The sequence below is a fragment of the Capra hircus genome, chromosome 18 (assembly GCF_001704415.2).
Source record: "Capra hircus breed San Clemente chromosome 18, ASM170441v1, whole genome shotgun sequence".
Classification (NCBI taxonomy): domain Eukaryota; kingdom Metazoa; phylum Chordata; class Mammalia; order Artiodactyla; family Bovidae; genus Capra; species Capra hircus.
Genome location: NC_030825.1, coordinates 25,186,564 through 25,210,076, shown reverse-complemented (window position 1 = coordinate 25,210,076; position 23,513 = coordinate 25,186,564). Strand labels below are relative to the sequence as shown.

The window sequence follows — 23,513 nt, the reverse complement described above, 5'->3', positions numbered from 1 at the left end:
CTAGCTGAGTCCACTGGCCAGGGGATTCCAGATTCTGGTTTACCCTGCTATCAACACCTGAATCAAAATGAAGAAAGCCAGGGACTTCCCTGGAGGTCCAGATGTTAAGGCTCCATGCTCCCAGTGCAGGGTGCTCAGGTTCGATCCCTGCTCAGAGAACTAGACACGTGCTGCAGCTAAAGATCCCGCATGCTGCAATGAAGATCCCATGTACCACAACTAAGACCCGGCGTAGCCAAATAAATATTGAAAAAAGAATAAGCCAAACCGACGGGCATTCACAAGGAAGGCCTCTGCTTTTGGGGTGGCAGTTTCTCCAAACTCCTATCTTCATTCTTTTGGACACTGGCAACAATGACTCCTGCGGGGCCTCAGTTTTCAGCTGAGGCTGATATGAAAAATACAGTAAAACAGCCTAAACCTTAAAGCACTGTCAGACAACCTTGGTTGCTCATTAGAATCATTTAAAGCTGGGGATCTTTACTCATCTTTGAGCCCCACCTCTAAAGATTTTTCCTTTAACTTGTGTGGAGTGGGACTCAGCTATCACTATTCCTGAAGAGCTCTCCCAGTGATTCTACTTGCAGTCAGGGCTGAGAAACACTGCAATAAAGACTCAGCAACATTTATATACATATAATGATTTATATAAGTGTACATTTATGTACACATATGATTTGTGTACATGTTCTTTTTTTGTTCTCTTTGTTTACTTTTTTCCCTGTCTGCGGATTTCAAACAAATGAAAGAATATTCCTTGCTAGGAGGCAGGGCAAGACATGACAAGAGCTGGCTAACATCAGCTGGGCATGCCTGATTTTGTGTGTGAAGTACATGTAAGAAGGATCATTTTGATTCATTAAAGCAATCAGTGACATTTCAACTACGACCACACCCTTTCATTCCTCAACACTCTCGTCGTCTATAAATATATCAAAACAAAACTTTTACATGTTTATTTTACTGAAAAAATAAGACTAAAGAATTCTAGATTTTAGATAGCTGCTCCACCATTAAAAAAAAATAGTACCTTATATAAAACTGCTTAATTTCAAATTTCTGAGCCTGTTTCTGTACAGTTAAATATGTTTTCAGGAAAGCATATTTTTAATGTAATGGGAAGACCAGACATGAATTAAGAGAAAGACAGATTTTGAATTTCCCACCTCCTCACCTTTTTGAAGGAAAAATATACATCTCTTGAGAGCTTTCTTGATTTATCCTAGGATTTTTCCCCAAATCTCATTCTTAACAGTAACAACAACAAATTCCCCGCTCTTTGGAATTAATTCACCAAACAAGCAATGACCTCTTAAAATGTACTCCATGAGAGCCTACCCTGCATGCCTCCCCATCACATATATAGGTCCATATAAATTCCAAATCTCAAAAAGCCAACATACAAACCACTTAGAGTATTTTTCATGAAAAATCTGTTTTAATTAAGCAATAAAGGGCAACACAAGTTCAGAAATAGGTCCTGTTGTGAAAGAACTCGGCAGAAAATGACAGCTCCAGATGGGGTATCTGCAACCATGCAGAGAGAATGGCTAGGCTTCTAGCAGTCCTATCCTCCAGGGAGGGGCCTGACTTAATGCCCACTTCAGGAATACATGGTCAGCTGCAGCCACTCTTGGATAGAAACCTGAATCAGGCCATCTGCATCTCTATCCAGGGATTTGAAGGCACGGAACATGGCATCCAGGCGAACCAGGCAGCTGATGAAGTTGTTAAAGTCCATACTTCCATCCTCCTCGGTGTACCGGCGGACAATCATTTGGTAAAGTTGCTCATTTAGCTGGAAGCCTGCTGCCTGCAGAGCCCCCCGAAGCTGAGAACTTCCCAAAAATCCAGATTGGTCTCTGTCATACTGCTTGTAAACACACTGCCATTTCTTGATGTTGTTCCAGAGATACTTAAATTCTTCAAAGCCCAGCTTCCCAGTCGTGTCACTGTCCATGACAGATACAATGCTCCGGCAGGTGTCAAGACTAAAGCCGTCAGACTTCAGATCCTTGTGCTTAGAAAGGACTTTGTTGAGAATATTCATTAGGTCAGTGGCACCCACCTCCATGTCTGGTCCAGCCAGCTGAGCAAACTGTTGCCGAAAACGCCTAACTTCCTCACTTTCATTGGCCTCCACGTTGGTGAAATGTTGCTGAGTAGGTGGTGGTTCTGGGCTATACTGAGCAGCCGCAGCTTCACTGATAAAATTCACAATTCCTCCAACTATCCCTCCAATATTCCCTCCTCCTCTTCTCTGATCGCCTCCTCCAAGAAGGCCTCCAAGGGCTTGTCCAAGACCTTGATTTGCTCCTTCCAATAGAGCCTTTGCAAGAAACATGCTTTTGGTTTATCCAGCAAGGATAAAAGCTGCTGAAATCTTGGAGGTGGTATGAGAGATGAAATGGAGTCTAAGTAGCTTACATGTGGAAGAACTGGCTTTTCTGTACCTGCCTGCACTGTACCACACCCTGGGGTGTGATGCTTCACCTCCTACTGAAGTTGCCTGAATTCCACTAGGTCCTAGCTCCTGCCATTTTTCAGAGGGCCTCAATAAAATATTCCTAAATTATAGTATATCTGACAAATTAGAAGAAATCATGTTTTAAGTATAACATATTAAACTATAGATTTTTATATGCTGTTAATTATTCTTAGTTCTCTTTCTCAGCAGATGACATGGATTTTCCTGGCAGAAGAAAGTAAATGACCTAAGGATATCAAGAATTTCTTCTCTAAGGAATATTTATTGCTAGGGCACAACTGAAGAATTCTTGGGCATTAGAAAAATTTTTATCTAATTCTCTTCCTTCAGCAGATTTGCAATATCTAATGTTCTTAAGAAAAACTTGGAATGGAGATTTTTTAAAATGCAGGGTCCCTAGATCCCATGCTCTGAGATTCTGATTCTGCACAGTTTGGTATCGCATTCATGATCTACATTTCTGGAATCTTTTGGAAGTGTAACAGTCACATAGAAAACTGCAAAAATCACAAATGTATAGCTCAAAGAATTTCACAGACTGCAAATAGCCCATGTTATAATACCCAGATCAAAAAGTAGAACATAAGCAGGACCCCTGAAGCTTCCTCATGTCTCTTTCTAGGTACTCTCCTCTTCCAAAGGTAACCATTATGCTGACCTCTAACACCACAGATTCAATTTTGTACTTTAAATAAATGGAATCATAAAGCACATGCTTTTTTTTGGTATCTTGCTTTTAAATTTCAAAAAACTGTGGTAAAATACATATAACATAAAATTTACCATCTTAACAATTTTTAAGTATACAGTCCAGAGGCATTAAGTACATTCACATCGTTGTGCAACCATCATCACCATCCAACTCCAGAAATTTTTTTCATCTTGCAAAATAAACTCTGTCCCCATTAAATATTCCTTCTCCCCCTAGGCCCTGGCAAGAACCATTCTACTTCATGTTTGTATGAATTTGACTGTTTTAGGTATCTCATATAAGTGGAATCATACAGTATCTGTCCTTTTTGTCTGGCTAATTTCACTTAGCATAATGTCTTCAAGGTTCATCCATGTTGTAGCACGTGTCAGAATTTATTTCCTTTTTAAAGCTAAATAATATTCTATTGTATGGATATAACACTTTGTTTATCCATTCTTCCACTGATGGATGCTTGGGCTGCTTCCGCCTTTGGGCTTTTGTGAATAATGCTGCTATGAACATAGGTGTACAAATTATTTCTTCAAGTCCTTACTTTCAAATCTTTTGGATGTATACCCAGAAGCAGAACTGCTGGATCAAATGGTAAATCTGTTTTTAATTTTTTGAAGGACCACCATACTATTTTCCACAGTGGCTACACTATTTTACATTCCCATCAACAATGTACAAGGGTTCCAATTTTTCCTCAGGCTTTTTTTTTTAATCATAGCCATCCTGATGGATATGAGATGATATCTTACTGTAGCTTTAATTTTCATTTCCCTAATTTTCATAGACCTGTTGGTCACTTGTATGCCTTCTTTGGAGAAAACGTCTACTCAAGTCCCTTGCCTATTCTTTGATGGGGTTGTTTGCTTTCTTGTTGCTATTTTATAGTTCCTTCTACATTCTGGATATTAACTCCTTATCAGTTATATGATTTGCAAATATCTTCTTCCATTCCATGAGCTGTCTTTCCACTCTGCTGATACTGTCCTTAATGCATAGAAGTTTTTAACTTTTATGTAGTCCAGTTTATCTAATTTTTCTTTTATTGCTCATGTTTTTGGTGTCATATCCAAAAAATCAACAAGGAATCCAATGTCACAAAGCTTTTCCTCTATGTTTTTGTCTAAGGCAAAACATAATAGTTTTAGCTCTTATGTTTAGGTCTTTGATCCATTTTGAGTTAATTTTTATATATGACATAGGGTAAGAGTCCACTTCATTCCTTTGCTTGTGGTTATCTCAGCACCATTTGTTGAAAAGATTATTCTTTCCCCATTGAATGGGCTTGGCACCCTTGTTGAAAATCATTTGTATGCACACACATGAGTTTATTTCTGGGCTTTCTATGTTATTCCATGGGCTTATATATCTGTGTTTGTGCCAGTACCACACTACTTGGATTACTATAGCTTTGTAGTAAGTTCTGAAATTTGGAAGTGTAAGACTTTCAACTTTGCTCTTTTGCAAGACTATTTTGGCAATTCAGTCTCCCTTGAGATTCCATATGAATTTTAGGATGGATTTCCCTACTTCCATTAAAAAATGTTGTTGAGACTTTGATAGGGACTGCACTGGTTCTTAGATCACTTTGTGTAGTACTGACATCTTAATATTGTCTTCTAATAGATGAACACTGATGTCTAATCACTTATTCATGTCTTCCTTAATTTCTTTCAACCACAGTTTGCAGTTTTCAGTGTAGAAGGCTTCCACATTCTTGGTTATATTTATTCCTAACTATTTTATTCCATTTAATGCTTTCTTACTTTCCTTTTCAGATTGTTTATTGTTAGTTTTCAGAAACACAACTTAGTTTTGTGAGTTGATTTGTATCCTGCAACTTTGTTGAATTAGTTTATTAGTTCTAACGGTTATGCGTGTGTGTTGTCTGCAGGGTTTTTTACATCTAAGATCATGCATTTTGTGATCAGAGATAATTCTACTTCTTCCTTTCCAACTCACATTCCTTTCATTTCTTTTCTTGCCCAACTGTTTTGGCTATGACTTCCAGTACTGCTTTGTATAGATGCAACAAAAAGCAGGCACCTTTTCATGCTCCTAATCTCAGAGAAAAAGTTTTTAGGCTCTTACCATTGAGTCTGATGTTGGCTGTGGGCTTTTCATACATGATTTTTATTATGTTGGGGTACTTTACTTTTATTCCTAGTTTGCCAAGTGTTTTTATCTGAAAGAGTACAGAATTTTCTCAAATGCTTTTTCTGTATCAATTGAGATAACCATGTTTTTCCCCTTCATTCTGCTAATGTAGTTTATTACATTAACTGATTTTTCCATGTTGAACCACCCTTGCATTCAAGGAATAAATCGCACTTAGTCATGATGTAAACTCCTCTGTTGAATTCTGTTTGCTAATATTTTGTTCACGATTTTTGAATCAGTATTCATATGGACATTAGTCTTTAGCTTTCTTTTCATGTACTGTTGACTCTTGAACAAAATGGGTTTAACTATCTGGGTTCATTTCTACTAGGATTTTTTTCAATATGTATGTACTACAATACTACACCATCTGAGGTTGTTTGAAACTGTGGATGCAGAACCATGGATACATAGGGCTGATTTTAAAGTTATATGCAGATTTTTGACTGTATGAGGGGTTGGTTCCCTTAACCCCTGCATTGTTCCAGGGTCAACACTAGTATCTTTCTCTGACCTTGGTATCAGGATAATGTTGGCCTCACCGAATGAGTTAGGAAGTATTCCTTTCTCCTCAATTTTTGGAAAGAGTTTGAAGAGGACTGATACTTAATTCTTCTTTAAACATTTGGTGGAATTCACAAGTGAAGCCATCTGGTCCTGGGATTTTCTTTGTTGGGAGGTTTCTTTAAAATTACCCATTCAACCTTCTTACTAGTTATAGGTCTGTTCAGATATTTTATTTCTTTGTGATTCAGTCTTGGTAGGTTGTACATTTCTAGGAATTTGTTCACTGTATCTAAGTTCCCTAATTTGTTGGCACAGAGTTGCTCATAGTACTCTTTCCTAATACCTTTGTTTCTGTGAAGTTGGTAGTATTGTCCTCTCTTTTCTGATTTTGTGTGTCTGGCTTTTTTGCTCAAAATTACATTTGTGAGATTCGATTTTTTGTTTCTAATATGTATCTTGAAAAGTCAGTCTATGACAGGTAGTCTCAGACAATACCTTGAGAAACCTCAGCCTGACTAGGTAGTGTCAGAGTACAAGTCCTCCAGAAGTCTCTGGAAATTCTATTGGTAAACTCAGGGAAAAGTAGCCAGGATGTAACTAAATCATTATATCTCTGAGCATTTTGGACTTCAATTTCAATCTCCAAAATGATAATAATAGTATCTCCCTGTCTACTTTATAATGATTCATTTATCATTTATCATGCTTCAGGACTTAGACTCAATATTTAAGAGAGAAAGATTAATGCATCAGGGTCACTGTGCTCATGGGTAAGAAGACCTACAGAAAACTAGGTGTTGTAACTATAATCTGAAGTCTATTTCACATCTATACCATTAATACTAAACTATTACATTTTTATATAGTATTTGCATTTAATATTCTTTGGTATCTATGTCTCATATAACTCCTCTGAAAGACACAAAACACTCAAGATAAGGAAAGAAAAACTCAAGAGATGTTAAGCTACTTTGAAAAGGTCATATAGCTAATGTTATCTAAACAGTGGATTATCAAACCACTATGAGTCCCCAAAGGGGGAGCAATAAGTTCTGTTGAGGCAAAGGATAGGAGAACATTTACCTTTAGACTGTAGCCCACCAAGCTCCTCCGTCCATGGGATTCTCCAGGCAAGAATCCTAGAGTGGGTTGCCATTTCCTTCTCCAGGGGATCTTCCCGACCTAGGGATCGAACCCAGGTCTCCCACATTGCAGGCAGATGCTTTAACCTCTGTACCACCAAGGAAGCCCTTATAGAAAAGGTAGGCCTAACTATAGGCTAAGTCAGAGTTCTCCAAACAGACAAGGGATATACATGAAGGGGCGGTATTGTGAAAAGACAGAAGAACTAAAGGATGTGTGGAATTCAATAGATGGTAAATAGTTCAACATGATGAGAGTTTATTGCTGGAAATGATGGGAGATAAAGGCTCAATAGGATAGAATGAAATTGGAGAGGACTTTGAACAGCCATTTGACAGAGTCTATCTCACAGGCTACTGTGGAAACTCCTAAGCTTAGAGTATGAAGTCAAATAGTACTCCATTATATGAATATATCACAATTTTGGTTACTCATTCACCTGTTAGTGGATATTTAGGTTTTCTACTTTGGAACTATTATGTATAGTGTTGCTAATAGCAATCATGTGTCACTGTTAACTTTTTAAGTTCAATAACTTAATAACTTTTTAAGTGCAAATAGGAGATTAAACGAAAAATTACTTCATAAACTGTATAATTCTTGAATTAAATAGTGATTATTCTATCTATGACTGGAGAGAGAACAGTAGCTGGGAGACCCTGCTCTGTGTAGGACATGGGGGCAAGGTCTCCTTCTGCCACACCTGTTTTGTATAAAATTCTCTGCCAACTAGTTTTATGGCACTAGGACTCCAATAACTGGTCTCAGGGGCACCATGAAACAGTCTCTGTAAATACCAAAGGCGAAATGTCTTCCTTTACCACACTGAGGAAGCACCACAAAAGGACTTCTTCCCTTTAGGGGATTACAAGGGGCCATCTGGCCTCAGACAGATTTAAATCCATTCATATAAGCTTCTCTCTGAGGAAATTACATGGGCTTTGTTTTTATGATATTGCAAAATTAACTTGACAGCATCCATTGCCATATAAAATGTGCCTCCTTATGCCCATCTGAAGTGTTTTTTGCTGAAGTTTAAATCCAATTCTTCTCATTTATTTTCTGTGAAGATGGAGAGCATTTGGCTAACAGTTTCTCATAAGCCATCACGGAATAAAAGACTGTTATTAGATTAACAAGCCTTTTCTTCTCTGGACTATTTAATCCCCTACGGCTATTTATTAGACCATTAATAGGAACTTTGGTTGCTGTCTGGGCGAACTCTACTATCCAGATCTGGAGAGAAAGAGTAGGAGATGAGGCCACATTCAATGGAAAATTTAACCTCAGTTTGAGGGGGGAAGAGTTACTGAACTTATTGAACTTAAAAAGTCAATAGTGATACTCAGATGCTATTAGCAACACTATTCATGATAGTTCCAAAGTGGCAACAACCTAAATATCCATTAACAGGTGAATGAATAAACAAAAATATGATACATTTATATAATAGAGAACTATTTGGCAATAAAAAGGGATGAAATTACTGATAAATACAACAACACAGATGGACCTCAAAAACTGCCAGACATGAGACTATATATTGTAAGATTCCATTCATTGAAATGTCCAGAAGAGGCAAATCTATACAGACAGAAAATCACTAGTGTTGATTCTAGACCAAGTCTAGAATAACACATGGGGACTTACAACTCTACAGTGGTTGCCTAGAGATGGGAGATAAGTAGGTGACAGGAATGAACAGTTAAGGACACAAGGAATAATAATGCAGTGATAGAAAAACTCTAAAACTGATTTATGGTAAACAATAAGAAAATCATAGAACTGTATGCTTAAAATGGCTGAATGTAAAATACGCCTCAAGAAAGTTATTTTTTTAAAAGTCCAAAGACAGTCTGTAGTAAAAAGAATACTGAACTAGGACTTCTGGTCCCAGTCCTGTGACTAACTAGCTGTGTAGTCTTGAGCATGCAACTTCCTCTCTTGAGCTGGAAGCTTTCTGCAAAATGAGGAAGACGGGCAATTTCACACTAACCATCCTTTCAGCTCGAGAATTCTGAGTCTAGATCTTCATGTGCTATGAAGTAGCAGCTTCATTCTTGCATTCTGTTTCCTTCTCATGCCTGAGTATTTTTATGCAATATATGAATTTAACTTCGTCTTTTTGTTGGGTCTGATTCTATAACTTTTAAAGACATCCTTACTTACTCTCATTTTTGCTTTGACGTACTGTCTGGTTTTCAGAAGTATTTCGACAACCTATCAAGTATGTTGCTCCTCCAGACAGAATTGCAAGGTGGGGGGACTGCAGTGGTTAAAACACAGAAGGACACATGGCTCCCACTTTCAATGAAGGCTCTCTGTCAAGTGGGGCTTTCACCTCACTACAACATGATCTGAACCAGACCTTCCTAATTTATTGATGAGAATGTCATGTTGCATGAAATCAAAAGCCTTTCTAGAGTCCATATGCTAAGTCACTTCAGTTGTGTCTGACTCTGTGCAACCCCATAGACGGCAGCCCACTAGGCTCCCCTGTCCCTGGCATTCTCTAGGCAAGAACACTGGAGTGGGTTGCCATTTCCTTCTCCAATGCATGAAGGTGAAAAGTGAAAGTGAAGTTGCTTAGTTGTGTCCGACTCTTAGTGACCCCATGGACTGCAGCCTACCAGGCTCCTCCGTCCATGGGAGTTTCCAGGCAGGAGTACTGGAGTGGGGTGCCATTGCCTTCTCCGTATAGATAATATATATTTCTTCCTTATCATCTTGGACTGTCACTCTGTCATAGGAGGAAATTAAATTGGTCTGACACAATTTGTTCTTTACAAAGCCCTATTCTTTACCTCCTTACACTCTTCGAGGAGGCCAGCAACTGCGCACTTGCTCCAATAAAAAAGTTAAGCTTTAATCAATGCCCTCTCCTTCCTGTTTCCTCTAAGTGTCTCCTCGGTAGATTCACATTGCAAAGCCAGAAAGAAAGCATATAATTCTCATGCTTGAAAGGATATTTCTAAATAAAATATATAACTAATGAGAACCTACTGTATAGCACAGGGAACTCTACTGGGTGCTCTGCGGTGACTTAAGTGGGAAGGAAATCCATAAGAGAGGGGATATAAGAACACTGATTCACTTTGCTGTACAGCAGAAACTAACACAACACTGTAAAGCAACTGTGTGTGTGTATGTGTATGTTCAGTTGTATTCAACTCTTTACGACCGCATGGACTGCAGCCTGCCAGGTTCCTCTGTCCATGGGATTTTCTAGGCAAGAATACTGGAGCAGGTTGCCATTTCCTCCCCTCCAAGCAACAATAATCCAATAAAAATTCTTAGTACAAAAAAAAAAGGATATTTAGAACATTCAGGGAGGGAAAATATTAGGTTAGTCAAATGTTACAGAAAACTCAAATGAATGTTTTGGCCCACCTAATATTATGATGGACTACATGGGGGGATTGAGTTAACCTGAGAACCGAAGATGGAAATGGTTGGTCATATAGGACCGTCCAACTTTCAGGATGACTTGTACAACTGGATAGAAATGTTCATCTAGTCCACTCAGAAAGTTATATCCTTCTTCTGTTAATTATATCATATGAGCTTTAGAGTATATTTCATATAATAAATTCTATGAATTGAGATTGGAATCAAGATGAGTTCTTTTCACATGAGTTATGAAATTCTAAAGTATATATCAAACCTGAACTAGAAGTTTAAAGGGTAGAAGAAAGGGGAGCTAGGGGAGGGGTAAATTAGGAGTTTGGGATTAACAGATACATACTACTGTATGTAAAACAGATAAACAACAAAGTACTACTATATAGCACAGAGAACTATATTTAGTATCTCATAATAACTTATAATGGAAAAGAATCTGAAAAAAAATATGCAAATATAGCTGAATCACTTTGCTGTACACCAGAAACAAACACAACATTATAAGTCAACTAATATTTCAATTAAAAATTAAAGGATAAAAGACTTCAGTCATTGTTGCAACTATTCATATCTGGCATTGTGTAAGAAAGCAGACATGGACAGTATGTAAATAAATGAGCACGGCTGTGTCCCAATAAAGCTTTATTTATAAAATAAGCATCAGACTGGATCTCATCCATCAAGTGTAGTTTACTGACTGTTACTTTCTATATTTTCTAAACAGATGAAAATAAAATATGCTGGTAAATTTTAAGGACTGGATTGAAGGACTGCAGTCAGGGTTCATGGTGACCACCGTTCCACATCTGATTTAAAAGAGGTCACTCTGAATCTTTATTCTCGCTGTATCTGTCTAGTTCTTGTTGACATCCTCCCCATTTCTAATTAGTGGTATATCATTCATCTACAAAGATGACAGAAACTAATCACTCAGCTATAGCCTGCCACAAGTTCAGTCTTTTTACCGAAACCATTATGCACACGAGAGACTATAGGCTAAGAAAATTTACTTATTTATTTCCATTTTGTAAAAAAACATGAAAAGTATCATGATTTTTCCCATTTCTGCCTTCTAACCAGTACTTAATTCTTCTAGTTTTACTATGTACTTTGTTTAAATATTAGACAGGAAAGATGTGTGTGTGCTTTAGCACTTTGACAATCCAGCACTTTTGACTATTACAAATTTTCTGGAGATCTTTTAGGACTATTTCTCATTCTGTGGAATGAATGTGTTTCTTTATCCCAAGTTCTTCCTGTATGCCCTGTTCTTGACATTAGTTCAAGTGTTTAATCATGAGCCAACAATAAGCATCCTTGCTTGCCCTTCCCTGTTAGAGAAGGTAGGGTGCTGTATTATACAGATTTCCATGCTGAGAGTTAGGAAAGGGTACTTAAAAAGCTTAAGTGACTGGAAATAAACAGAAAAAAATCTTTCTAAGTGGGGTGGATTAACTATTTTATTCAGTTGTGCAAATTGTGCTCAAAGTTTAGGACCAAAGGTCCCACAGAGTCAAAAACATTTACTATCTGGCTCTTTGCTGAAAAAGTCTACTAACCATTGAAATACAGGTTTGCCACCAGTGAACACAAGAGATGTGGGTTCGATCCCCAGGTTGGGAAGATCCTCTGGAGTAGAAAATGACAACCTGCTCCAGAATTCTTGCCTGGAAAAATTCCAAGGACAGTGGAGCCCAGAGGGCTACAGTTCATGTGGTTGCAAAGAACTGGACATGACTGAGCACACACATACATATGCATGGTGATGTGTGCCAGTGGAGCATTACACTGAATGTATCATGAGATGCAGCCTAGACGAGATGTGACTTGTCCCTAGTAAGAGGTGGATAACATGGTATATTGTCAAACTAGCAACAAAGAGACAACATGCATCCTAAAACATATAAGGACTTTGTCTCATGGTTGTATAAAATACTGCTGGCAGGGCAGCACAGGTTCAGCTCAAGGAAACAGCACTGAAGAATGAATGAAATAAAGTGATGCTGTGTGGACACTATTATAACTATAAAAATGACTGTTATAATCATTTCTGCCTTAGCCAGTATTGTTTTTCAGTACCATTAAGTGCATTTAAATCCCTTTGAGAGTGCTGGCAAAAAAATCTAGTCTTGAAAACTGAATTATGAATATAAAAAATATTGAGAAGCCACTATTTTAAACTGTTGTCTCAGCTCTCAACTCTAACGCATCTGAACTTTTGACTAATCCAAATCACCCTCTGATTTAGAGAGTTCAGTGTACATTCAGGAAAATAAAGAAGGTGAATGAAACCTAAAGAGCAAAAGGGTCTTTTTTCTTTTTTTGTCAAAGAGATGAGACTTCTCATAAGGAAATTATCCCAAACTACTGAACCATGCCATGCTTTGGATCATGAATGCCACATTTCTGTTGAACCTTTAAATTATCTGCCATCACATATCTGACAATCTAAAAGAATGTGTGAGACTATCAGAAGGACCTGAATAGACAGAATTTTTTTTTTTTAGGAACCAGACTGAGATGAAAACCATTAAGAAGTTTTTTGCAGACTAGCCAGGAATGTATGTGGGGAAAATAAAGAGTAAGGGAATGTGGAGAGATACTTAGGTCTCTCTATTTCCCCCAAATAACAACCACAACTGCATGAGACTTGGGGAGAGATTGAGAGAAGTAAAGAAAAAAGGGGAAAAGGAGGATAAATTGGGAAAGGCACATGGGAGGAGCCCTCTGCCCTGCAAAAATTTATAGTTACTGACAGAACAAGAGGAACACCCCACCCTCTCTCTTTCCCACCCTTCTTCCTCCCCCACCCCTCATAAACACTGAGTTTAGCAAGATAAGCTACTCAGACAGAAACAAACTATGACATTACTGAACTTCTTTGTCTTTCCTGTGGAACACACACATACACACACACATTCCCCAGCTAAATCTCTGAGCGAGAGCCTGGAAGCGGGGATGTGCACAGGGTGTGGCAAGGACTGCATAGTTCAGCTCCTTAAAACAAAGCAAATCTTCACAGGCTCAGACATGCAGGTGTGTTAAAAACAAAAAAGGAAAGAGAGAAAGAAGAAACAGAGAGAAAAGAAGAGAAAGAAGGAAAGGAAGAAGGAAAGAAAGGTCAAATGCATCCTTTGTTAATTCTCCAGATTATCTTCTCTACCTTCCAGGGTGCTGGAGATCAAATGTGTTTTAAAGACCAGCTCATGGTCTATATCTAAAGCCAAGTCTACACACTACACAAAGAAATGAAGAAAACTCACAGAAATAATTTGTATCTGAGCCGACTGAAGGAGTATATGCAAAATTGTGATTGATCACACTGGCCACAAAGGCTCACCAGTCTCCAAACTGCTTGGAGTCAATTGTATTCTCTAGCTCACAGTGAGTCACTCTGGCTTACTAGGGCTTATTGTAATCCTTGGTTTACACTCCTTCCCTACTCCCAAATCTTCCCATACATCCCAGTGCTATAGAAACAATGAGGCCACTGGCAGGTATCATTAGTCATCAAAAGACAGAACTGGTGTCAACACAATCCTGTTACTGCTGTTATGACACTTCAACACCTGAAAGGCGGGGCAACCTCTATAGAGATTATTTTTAATCTTGATTAAAAATCTTGACAAGCATAATGTCTGCTGTGCTCTGAATTTCCTTGGTCCCTGTTTCCTGTCACTTCCCATTTCCACACTTTCTGTCCTTATTTGTATGTCCCTGCCATATTCCTTCCTGTCACCAAGTTCATATTTCTAAAAACTTTAAGACTGCTTTTATTGTTCCCAGAGCCATACTGAAAGATGCTATATAAATCTCATAGAAACACAAGTAATGGTACAAGTGAAAAGAGCTTTTCTTTTCCCAATTTGTACAGTTACATCTAGTAATCTATCTCTCCTTTCCCTTAAATCTTCATTAAATCTTCATACACTTTTTAGCAGCATCATTGCAGTGATACATGACCTTTTCTTGGACAAGGAAAGATTATTTGTATGCTGCAGCAAGCCCGGAATAGAGGTTTGCACAATCCATACAGAAGAAGGTTGCTTATCTGCCTCATGTTAAAGAATACTTCATCTAAGAGATCACAGAGTAAGTCATTAGGAACATTAATGAGCTCAGGATAAGAAGAAAAAAAGCTCTGTCCTGGTTTCTGTCATCAAGCTATAATTTCTTTGCAAAGTATCTTTTCCCAGTGATAGAGAACTGGGACTTCTGGCGCCAGCCAAGATGGAATGATCCCAGGGCAGCCTCTCTCCTTCTCGCTACAATCACAGGACTCTCATTGAAATTCAAAAGTCACTACTTCTGGGATTTCCCTGGCAGTCCAGTGATTAAGACTATTCGCCTCCAATGCAGGGGGCATGGGTTCAATCCGTGGTCGGGGAATCTAAAGATCCCACATGCCTTGCAGCCAAAATAATAATAATAATGTAAAAAAAATTTTTTTAAGACTTCCTTTCCCCTACAGAAGAAGGCGGGCAGGGAAGCAAGCACTATCTCTGGATAAAATACAGCAGCAGGAGGCAGTTGAAAAACAACTATTTAAGCAGCGCAATCATGGAGGCCTGAAGGCAAAAGATGAAATTATTAAATTGTTGAAAGGGAAGAACTCTATACAGAATTCTATATATGTACAACCAAAATATCCTTCAGGAATGAATGCAAAATAAAAAGATTTTATTTACCAAGTATTTACCCAACCCTAAGTGTTTACCCAAGTGAAAGGAAAATCTACATTCACCCAAAAACCTATATGTGAACACTCTGAACAGTTATATTCATAATAGCCCCAAGCTGGAAACCAAATGTTCCTCAGTTGGAGAATGGATACACCAAGTGTGGTACCCGATAGAAATACCACTCAGCAATAAAAGGAGACAAATTACTGATACAGGCAACAATATGGCTGGATCTCAGATGCATTATGCTGAATGAGAGAAGCCAGACCCAAAAGGATATACTAAATGATTCTATTTGTATGGCATCTGGAAAAGGTAAATCTAAAGGGATAGAGTGACTGCCAGCAGTTAAAAGTGAGGGAAGGACTTGACTACAAAAGCATACCTACAGGGAATTTTTTCCCCAATTATTGTGTATCTTGAATGTGGTGGTAGTTACATGCTTCTATGCATTTGTTAAAATTCACAAAACTATAATCATAAAGTGAGATTTACTGTAAGTTTTACATATTAAAAGAACAAATTGAAAGAGAGAGAACTTGAAGTCTTAATGCATTTTTCCTAAGGAAACTTTTGACAATTCAGTTATCTAATTCCATGTACATACATATTCATAAGCAGAAAACTGAATCCCCACTATAAGGACAAACAGTCATGCTTTAATTAAAAACTTTGTTATAAATAAACTAAAATCTATTTGGTCTTCAGATGTTTTGGGCAAAGTCCAGAAACCTTCAGAATAGAATAGTGCCACCAATGTCATCAATGTATGATTTTGACATAAATTTAAAAATTCTTGCTAATTATATAAACCTTTCCAATTCTATACACAAATATGGCTATATGGTGACAATATTTATTTCTGACCTGGTGTTTAAAAGAAACAGAAACTACAGTTGTTTGGGGGTGGGATGGGAAGGAGGCTCAAGAAGGAGGGGATATATGAATACATATAGCTGATTCACCACAAACTAACACAACATTTGTAAAGCAACTATACTTCAATAATAAAAATAAAAAATAGATACTCATAACTGTTGCCATACACATATTCACAATTATTATTCTATTACTATTATTATTACTACTAGTGCTACTACTACTGTTAAGGGGAAAAAAAATCAAAATCATGCAATTCAACTATGGGCTCAGTCTTGTTCTCTAACAGTGACCTAGCAAGCTTTCTAATGCCTGCCATACTGATTTATATTCTGCAGGGACTCGTGAAATAAAAATGTTAAAGATTAAACTTTAACCTACCCTGTCAAAGAGTGCAAAAAGTTGTCTCAAGACATCTGAAACAGGCAACTTCAAATACTCTGCAAATTCTTCAATTCCAATTCTTCCTCCTTTTGAGGAACTTGCAATAGCAGCATACTCATCCAAATGCTTTCGAATCCCATCCCAGTCCAATCTAAACAAAGAGTTATGAAGACACATTATTAGCCCTTCACAATCCACATGGACATTCTGAGAGCACTATTTTATTCATTTGTCTGATGGGAAAATATTTGAAGTGTTAATATCTGAAAAGGAGAATAAAATGAATATTTTAAAGCACATATTGGACATGATTACAGACTTCTAATTTTTTTTAAGAGTATTAGCATAACTGTAATTATCCCAAGTATCTGAGAGAAAGAAAAGTAACTGGGAGGATGAACAATGTGGTAGGATAATAAATGATTCGTGAGAAGAACACAAGGACTCACATTTTAATCTAAATATTACTTAGTATGCCAACAATACTTACTGAGTTGTTTTAAAAAAAGATATAATTCTTGCTTTCAAGGTAATTTCCAGCTGATAATGGACTCACATTTCACAAAATGTTGTGATGGGGAATTCATTAGACTATGCACACTTCCTCCAATGTTACTTATAAAAAACTTTAAAACCCTGGAAAATATACTGTGGCTTATATCACATCCTGTAGAATTAAACAGGTGACTTAACACATACCTCTACATCTAAGTTCATTGACTATCTAAATTTTTCAAATCTACAGGAATATTGTAAAAATATAATATCAAAACACTGTTATGTAGAAGGTATAAACAGCATTTCCTACATCAGTTATCAAAAAATATTCTTTTTAGATCTGATTTATTTATTTATTTTTGGCTGCACTGGGTCTTACTGCTGCACTCAGGCTTTTTCTAGTTGTGGTGAGGGCGGATGCTGTTCTTCATTGCAGTGCCTGGGATTCTCACTGTGGCGGCTTCTCTTGTTGCAGAGCATCAGCTCTAAGGCACATGAGCTTCAGTAGTTGTGGCTCATGGGCTCCAGAGCTCAGGCTCAGTAGTTATTGCTCGTGGGCTAAGCTGCTCCTTGGCATGTGGGATCTTCCCAGACCAGGGATCAAACCTGTGTCCCCTGCACTGGCAGGCAGATTCTTAATCATTAGACACCAGAGAATATTTTTTCTAGTTTTGAACTTTAATACAGTAACTGGTTCTGCAGCTCCCTCCAAGGGAGGATGCCACGGTCTACTGAAGTAATAAATTCTGCAGATCCCTGATGCGGCTGAAAACAATGAACTGTAATCAGAAAGGGATGTGGAAGCTACACCTTCATACCAAACTACAAAGGGAATGTTCTAAACAGTTTTAAACTAGATCATAAAATCACAAAGCAGTATTTTGCCTTAAAAAAAGATTATGTGCCCAGAAGGAGAAGGTTGATCTAGGGAAGCATTTAAAATGTAATGATGGCCAGAGTTGCTACTCTACAAGTCAATTCCTATTTCACATGAGAAGTTCTGACCACCTCACGCCAGTACCATATAACTGTGCCATCCTTCTCTTTCCTTATATGGGCCATTTTTAAAGTTTTCATTGAACTTTTAGAATATTGCTTCTGTTTTATGTTTTGATTTTTTGGCTGTGAGGCATGTGGGATCTTCACACCCCAACCAGAGGTGCACTCCACCCCCTGCATTGGAAGGCAAAGTCTTCACCACTGGACAGCCAGGGAAGTCCCTATGCCATACTTCTCATAAGAAGGTGGCAGGAATGACTAACTACTCTGAGCCGTTTCTGAGTAGAAAGGCAGATTTGTGCTGACCCATGTTTACTATCTCTTGTTCTCCCACTACTAACAAACATTTCTGAAGTGGCATTTCTTTAAAAAACAAAACTGTATAAACTAAATGGCTTTCCTAATAAACACCATGTAGGTTCTAGAGCTGGGCATTAATGAAACCTGAGAAAATAAACATACAGGATTTCAGATCTCTTTCAGGCACCTTTAGGAAAGTGTGGTGATTTAAAAATACGCTTACTTCAATTTCCGGCTGATCTTGGTAAATTCCACCAACCCAGCTTCCATAGGCAGTGTCAGCTGGCCTGCTGAGATCATCAGTCTGCAGTCTTCGTAGGTGTGATCTGTTACTGGAATTTTCAGAGCTCTATAAAGTATTAAAAAGCAAACAAACTCAACTTTTTTAAAAAGGTGATGATGTTTCAGTAAGCTTGAATTGGTCAACAAACAGTAAATGGAAAAGTATTTACTACCTTTTGAACCAGTGGCTTTGGCTTGTTATTGCCAAAGACACGTATTTCTTTACTTCACAGATTAACTGTGGCCCAAGTCAATCTCCTCATGTCTGTATGCTTCTGCCAGCTCGCCATTTTGGTGTTTTGACTACAATGATAATAGTAGTTGACTTCAGTCCATGGAAAGTAATGAGAAAACTTAAGTTCAAGACTCTGTGGAGTCTTTTACCAGCTGTGGAACTTCTGGCACTTACCCTAAGCCTCACTGTTCTCATCTGCGCATAGGAATAATCACTTCCTCCACAGGGTTACTGTAGGCTTCCTAGTGGCTCAGTGGTAAAGAATCTGCCTACAATGCAGGAGATGGCTGGAGCCATCTTGCCTGGAGAATTCCATGGACAGAGTTGCCTGGCAGGCTATAGTCTGTGGAGTCACAAAAAGTTGGACATGACTTAGCAACTAAACAACACAAAGCAACCACAGGGTGATTTTAAGGACCGACTAAGAATGCCTATGGACATGCTATTTAAACAGATAAATGACACCTAGACATTATAGTGAAAGTGAAGTCACTCAGTCGTGTCCGACTCTTTGCAACCCCATGGACTGTAGCCCACCAGGTTCCTCCGTCCATGGGATTCTCCAGGCAAGAATACTGGAGTGGGTTGCCATTTCCTTCTCCAGGGGAATCTTCCCAACCCAGAGATCGAACCCAGGTCTCCCACATTGCAGGCAGATGCTTTAACCTCTGAGCCTCCAGGGAAGGCCCAAAGTGAATAGTTTATACAGATCACTAGTCATCTGCATTTTTTCATCTTTTAAGTTTGAAGATTGCCTTTTTGCTACCTAGCAATTCTTCAAAAAATACTAAACAGAACTGATAATAAGACTGTATTTCTTACAAACCTAAACACCCTCCATCCTCAAAGAGGTACACAACTCCAACTACCTCCCTCCTGCTCAGAGATCTACTAATAGGGAACCAGACTTGGTAAAAATACATATTAACAAGAACTTGAAGAGACACTTGAGTGACAAGAAGAACACCTGTGCAGTACATAAATTTCCTGCAGATCCCTCTTGGCTAAAGTTTTATTTATACCTATTCAGTGACAATCATAAAATTATGTCATCAGCTGTTATTTGATTTTGCTGAATCATGGCTAAGAACATTAAATTTCCAACAAATGCAATATGAATAAACATTTTTTTCTTACCTGCAACTAAGATGATTTGATTAATAACTATTTGGTGTAAAACATATGAAGAATTAAAAAACACTCCAGGAATTATAACAGTGAACAGAACAAAACAGTCAAGAACTTGGGCTTTGGTAACATGAAGTATGGTTCTGAATCCCAGTCAAGAGACTCTCTCACTTCCCTGGTGGCTCAGTGGTAAAGAACCTGCCTGCCAATGCAGGAGACCCAGGTTCAATCCCTGGGTGGGGAAGTTCCCCTGGAGGAGGAAATGGCAACCCACTCCAGTATTCTTGCCTGGGAAATCCTGTGGACAGAAGGGCCTGGCGGGCTACAGTCCATGGGCTACAGAAGAGTTGAACATGACTTAGTGACGGAGCACGCATGCCAGAGACTCTCACTAGCCACCATGGTCTTGGACAGAACGCTTCGCCCTCAGAGCCTCTGTTCCTCACCTGTTTCAGAGCTGCTGTGAAGATCATGTTAGATAACACAAGTAAATGGTCTAGCACAGCGCTTGGTAAATATTTATTGGTGGTTGACCACCATGACTTACTTTGATTTGGCTCTTTACCATTTCAAATGCATTCAACAAATACTTTCCTACTTGACTCTCATAATAAGCAAAACCATGAGAAAGGCCAAGCAAGGATTAGAACTCCCACTTTTACACATGAGGAAAGGAGCCTTGGAGGGAACTTGTCCAAGTTTGTGCAATTAATTGAGGTCTTTCTTACTCCTTTTTTTTTTTTTTTTTTTTGGTCACCCCATACAGCATATGGGATCTTAGTTCCCCAAACAGGAATCAAACCCACACCACCTATGCTGGAGGCATGGTGTCCTAACTACTGGACCACCAGGGAAATCTGCTTCCTTATTCTTTATCCAAGGCCCTTTTACCTCCACGCCTCCAAATCCAGGAAAAGGATGCTTAAACAAATCCTTCCTCTGTTTTTAGGCACACACAAAAAAATGTTTTCAGACATTTCAGGAAGCCAAAATATCTCATATAAATTATGTCATTTCCTTATACTTATCTTCCTTCCTAACTTTTGGACATAAGCTAGTATGAAAACACAAGGGAAGAGAGAAGAAAACAATATCAAAGCAAATTTTGTAGCTGCTCAAGAAACTAGGTAAATCAACTACATGCTGGAACATAGAGTAACAAAACTTTTTCAGCCAGACTTAGACATTTATTTTTTTGAAAATAAAGTTAGTTTCCTGTGAAGTATTAATATATATAATATATATAAACATAGTGATATATATAATCTTGTTTATAATGCCAAATTCAGCTATGAAGCTAAATTCAGAGTTCTCATTGCATTTTCACTAAGAGAATAATTACAGCTGGTTTATTAGCTCCAAACCCACTGCTGGACATGACTGAGGGAGGTGGTACTGGGAAAGCGTGTACACACCTGGAGGGCTCTGAAACTGCCTGGGTGGCAGGGACAGTATTGGATTGGCCAAAAAGTTCATTAGGGTTTTTGAGAAAAAAACAACTCAATATAACACATTCTTTCATTATAGGAGGAGAGGTAATTTATATAATCAGAAAAGCACCCAGTTAAAACTCCTTTATGTGCAGGAAAACACTTGGCTTATGTTTTGCAGTTTCTAAATCCTAAATTTATAGCCATTCCCTTAGCGAGGGTGATTTCCCCCCTTTTTTAGGCAGCTAGTGTATTCCCTTGCAGACTTTTTCCTTTTAGTGCTGTAATCATTTATGCCTTTGAAACACCCGGCCTCAGCAGTTACATGGAGGCTGAGAGGATATAAGGTGGGTCACGGCACGACTGTTCAGACCATCCTTTGTCTGATGGTGAAAGGCCAGGTTGGGGGAATCCACCCTTTGGAAGTCACTGGCTGGTTTCTTCTGGGTCATGTATCCTTCCTGCTCCCATTCTGGCAGAGGCACGTTTCCAATAGTTTGGGGTTACATCTGGGAAAATATTTATAGATTGTCTTACTGACTACATTCCTGGGCACATTCTTTTTCCTTACCAAAATGAGTTAGGGAATGAGGCCCTCAGAAAGAAAAAACAAAAACTTCAAACAATAGTAAATGTCATTTACCAATAATTTAAAAGTATTTACTGATTACAATCATATATAGATACTTACTCTGCCATTACATTCCGGATTGTACTGGCAAAAAGGACAGGATCACTTCTTTCTTCATCACTTGGTACTTGAACAGGCATAAACTGAAAGGCAAATTAACCTTTCCATTATAATTGTGAGGCCTAATATTTTAATTGCTACATAAATTAATTTATAAGCTGTCATTATATGAAATCCCCTGCCTTTCTAGCACACAGGTTACAAGATAGAATGTAAAGAACACACTGTGCTTGGACTCAGATGTGAATTCAAGCTCTGGGTCTTTCTGTATGTTAACTATTATGACCTTTAGGTTTTCTGAACTGTCTCCTCAACTCTAAAAGGAGGGCTATGATCACCCACATCCCTGTTTGTGGTGAGGATGAAATAGATCAATATCTGGAATTCTGGAAGTCGTAAAGCTGAAACTGCTCAGATCTTATTCTCAAAGCTGCCTTGTCTCCCAACCAGCCTTTGTGTTTGAAAGTGTTATTAGGAGTAGCACTTTGTTTTTTGCAGTTTATCTTCTCTATCCATTTCTATATCAGTCATACTTTATCACTTGATCAAACTTTATGTTTTATTATTTCTTCTGCTTGTTTTTTAACCCTATGTAGGCTTTCTATCTTTTATCTAACATCATGTTTTCCTTTATCATTTTAAATTTTACTATTTTTCTCCATGTGATATTCTGTGATACCTCATTGATACTGTCCTTGTTTTTGATTATAGTTTTCTAACATTAACAAGGTTTTGGTACTGTATTTAAATCATTTTACATTTTTTGAGCACCTACTATGTATCAGATAAGAAGAACAGGACCCTAACTCCTGCTCTAAAGAAGATACATATTTTAATAGGGTAGACTGACACAACACAAACTGTCATTACCCTTAATGATAGGGCTTAAAAGCTTAATTAACTTACTTAAAGTTATATAGGTCACATGACCAGGATTCAGCCCAAGGCCTATCTGTCATATTTTACAGCTCTCCTGGAGTATGAGCATGAGTGACAGGAAATTATTAATTTGGTCAAGGGGCTGGGCAAAGCAATCAAAGAGGTTTTACAGAAAAGCTAACACTTGATCTTGACTCTTTGAGGATAAGCATGATCTTGTCAATATGTTTATCAATTATGAACCAGGCACCATGCTAGGTGTTTAATATGTATTGTTTTATTTCTCTAATCCTTTCAATTCTAGTCATAAGGAGTTGGGGTTCACAAATATTAAATGAATTGCTCAAGATTTCCTGGCTCATTTCCATTTAAAAAATATTTCTTAGGCACCTGGTGTCTTCCAGGTACTGCACTAAGCCTTGAGAACAGGACACGAAAGTTCTGTACTCAAGGAGGTCTTCATGCAGTGGGAGAGAAATGCATGACACAGTGAGCTAAGTCCACAATAAGAGTCACCATCCTTCAAGCACCTACTGTGTGCTGGGCAGTTTATATAAGGTTTTTTTTTTTTAATTAACTTCTATTGGAGTGTAGTTGCTTTATAATTGTGTTAGTGTCATACAGCAAAGCAAATCAGTTTTAGGTATACGAATATCCCCTCTTCTTTGGACTTCCTTCCCATTGAGGTCACCACAGAGCACTGAGTAGAGTTCCCTGTGCTCT

The 23,513-nt window shown here is 38.1% G+C and overlaps 2 protein-coding genes across 2 annotated transcripts in view; both read right to left on the bottom strand.

Annotated features, from left to right (window-relative positions):
• Positions 1-23,513, bottom strand: part of LPCAT2 (lysophosphatidylcholine acyltransferase 2) — a 64,494-nt gene that overhangs the window by 15,111 nt on the left and 25,870 nt on the right. Inside the window, exons 9-11 of the mRNA XM_018061999.1 lie at positions 21,912-21,994; positions 18,369-18,494; positions 16,346-16,499 (exon numbers count right to left, since the gene is read on the bottom strand). Of these exons, the coding sequence (XP_017917488.1) occupies positions 16,346-16,499; positions 18,369-18,494; positions 21,912-21,994 (363 nt within the window). The remainder of the gene's footprint in view (positions 1-16,345; positions 16,500-18,368; positions 18,495-21,911; positions 21,995-23,513) is intronic.
• CAPNS2 (calpain small subunit 2) lies at positions 1,425-2,452 on the bottom strand. The gene has a single exon (XM_005691986.3). It carries the CDS (start codon positions 2,342-2,344, stop codon positions 1,604-1,606), a length of 741 nt encoding a protein of 246 aa, XP_005692043.1. The 5' UTR covers positions 2,345-2,452; the 3' UTR covers positions 1,425-1,603.

Bases quoted from the DNA above. Each gene is read 5' to 3' on its own strand.
- CAPNS2 (XM_005691986.3), bottom strand. From the start codon at position 2,344: ATGTTTCTTGCAAAGGCTCTATTGGAAGGAGCAAATCAAGGTCTTGGA.